Below are 1,771 nucleotides of genomic sequence, written 5' to 3'. Positions count from 1 at the left end.
TTTAAGGGGCAAGTTGGGAATATGTCTTTCTGAGGAATTATAGCAACTAATTATGTTAGGAATTTACTGTTTAATATTTCAAATTATTAAACAATTGAGAGTATGCTCTGATTGGTCAACAAATAATAGCTATTACTCTTGCAACAAGCGTTACCTATTCCATCGTTTCAACTTTCATTCACACAAGCATCCTCTCAGAGAAACTCTTCATTTCGCCTCTAAGATACTCAGCATGTCTCAACAATCCAACTCATCTTCTTCCACGAACATGTCTGGTTCTCCTAGCACTGAACCAAGCAACCCTAACAGAGAAGATCCTATCGCTGACTCTGTGTATACCTCACATGCAAGAAGACCTAAAGAAACTGTATCAGGCTTCTCCTCAGCCATCGCTCTTGAAGAACGAACCAAAGAAGGTTCCGGGTATGTTCACAATGCCATTGCCACTATGGTGACTGGAATACTGTCTGGTAATCATAAGGTCCTTGGGGTTTCCATTCCCTTAAACACTATTGAACCTGATAGTGTTGCTTATCAAGAAAATATTGAGTCTTTAGGAAAGAATATCTCCGATGATGTTGAGCAAACTGATGCTCATAAGGAGTCAAATGTTGACAAACCCTTAGATAATGTGGCTGGTGAGGAAGTTCATGTCACTTATGATGTCAGTAACAACCCTAACTGTGAGGCTGAAACAGTAGACCTGGAGGAATTTTCTAATAATGAGTTGTTGTCCTCAGTCCTCCCTAGCATAGCCAAAAGGGTTAGGACTAGGAGAGAAAAGAAAACAGTGGCTCAAAGGTCCCCCAGAAAGAAGATTGATGTTCCAACCTCTTCCAAGACAAAGGTGGCAGTCGGGAGTTCCCTCAAGAGGAAAGTTCATGGTCCAACCAAATCTTGGAGCAAAGGGGTGCCCAAGAAAAAGAAGACCAAGTCTGTTGTTGTTGAGTCTGACTTAGATGCTCCATGTGATGTCCCTGACACTCTGTCAAAGAAGAAGCCAACCACTAGCAAGCTTGCAGCAAGTGTCCCTGAGGTACCAATTGATAACATATCTTTTCATTTTGCTTCAAGTGTAAACAGGTGGAAATATGTTTATCAGAAAAGGCTGGCTTTGGAAAGGGAATTAGCTCAGAATGTCCTAGACTATAAGGATATTATGGACCTTATTCAAGAGGCTGGTTTAATGAAGACTGTGACTCAGTTCTCAAAGTGCTATGAGATGTTGGTAAAGGAATTTATTGTCAATTTTTCTGAAGAATATGCTGATGGGAAGTCTAAGGAATTCAGGAAAGTGTATGTGCGAAGCAAGTGTGTAAATTTCTCTCCCTCAGTGATCAACAAGTATTTGGGAAGGCCTGATGTAGCTTAACCTGAGCTTGAGGTGACTGACAACAAAATCTGTCAAGTCATCACTGCTAATCAAGTCAGGAAGTGGCCTCTCAGAGGAAAATTGGTGGCCAGTAAACTGAGTGTAAAGTATGCAATGCTGCACAAGATTGGAGCTGCTAACTGGGTGCCCACCAATCATAAATCTACAGTTGTTGTAATGCTTGGAAAGTTTATATATGTTGTTGGAACCAAAGCCAATTTTGACTAAGGCTCCTATATTTTTTATCAAACTTTGAAGCATGCAGGAAGCTTCAGTGTGAAGGGGCCTATAGCCTTTTCTTCTCTCATCTGTGGTATTGTTTTGAATCAGTTTCCAAACATCTTAACAGAGAATGATTTTGTGAAGAAAAGAGACAACCCTATGTCCTTCAATCATCAG

At 40.6% G+C, this 1,771-nt stretch overlaps 1 protein-coding gene across 1 annotated transcript; it reads left to right on the top strand.

The window, feature by feature from the left end:
• Positions 1-268: 268 nt before the first annotated feature.
• LOC127082248 (uncharacterized) lies at positions 269-1,372 on the top strand. The gene has a single exon (XM_051022490.1). The coding sequence runs from the start codon at positions 269-271 to the stop codon at positions 1,370-1,372; it is 1,104 nt and encodes a 367-aa protein (XP_050878447.1).
• Positions 1,373-1,771: the final 399 nt, after the last annotated feature.

This window comes from Lathyrus oleraceus, chromosome 5, assembly GCF_024323335.1.
Source record: "Lathyrus oleraceus cultivar Zhongwan6 chromosome 5, CAAS_Psat_ZW6_1.0, whole genome shotgun sequence".
Classification (NCBI taxonomy): Eukaryota; Viridiplantae; Streptophyta; class Magnoliopsida; order Fabales; family Fabaceae; genus Lathyrus; species Lathyrus oleraceus.
The sequence above is the reverse complement of the archived record's forward strand: the minus strand, read 5'-3'. Positions and strand labels throughout refer to the sequence as shown.

What these genes read in the sequence shown, in the direction of transcription:
- LOC127082248 (XM_051022490.1), top strand. Translation starts at nt 269, where the DNA reads ATGTCTGGTTCTCCTAGCACTGAACCAAGCAACCCTAACAGAGAAGAT.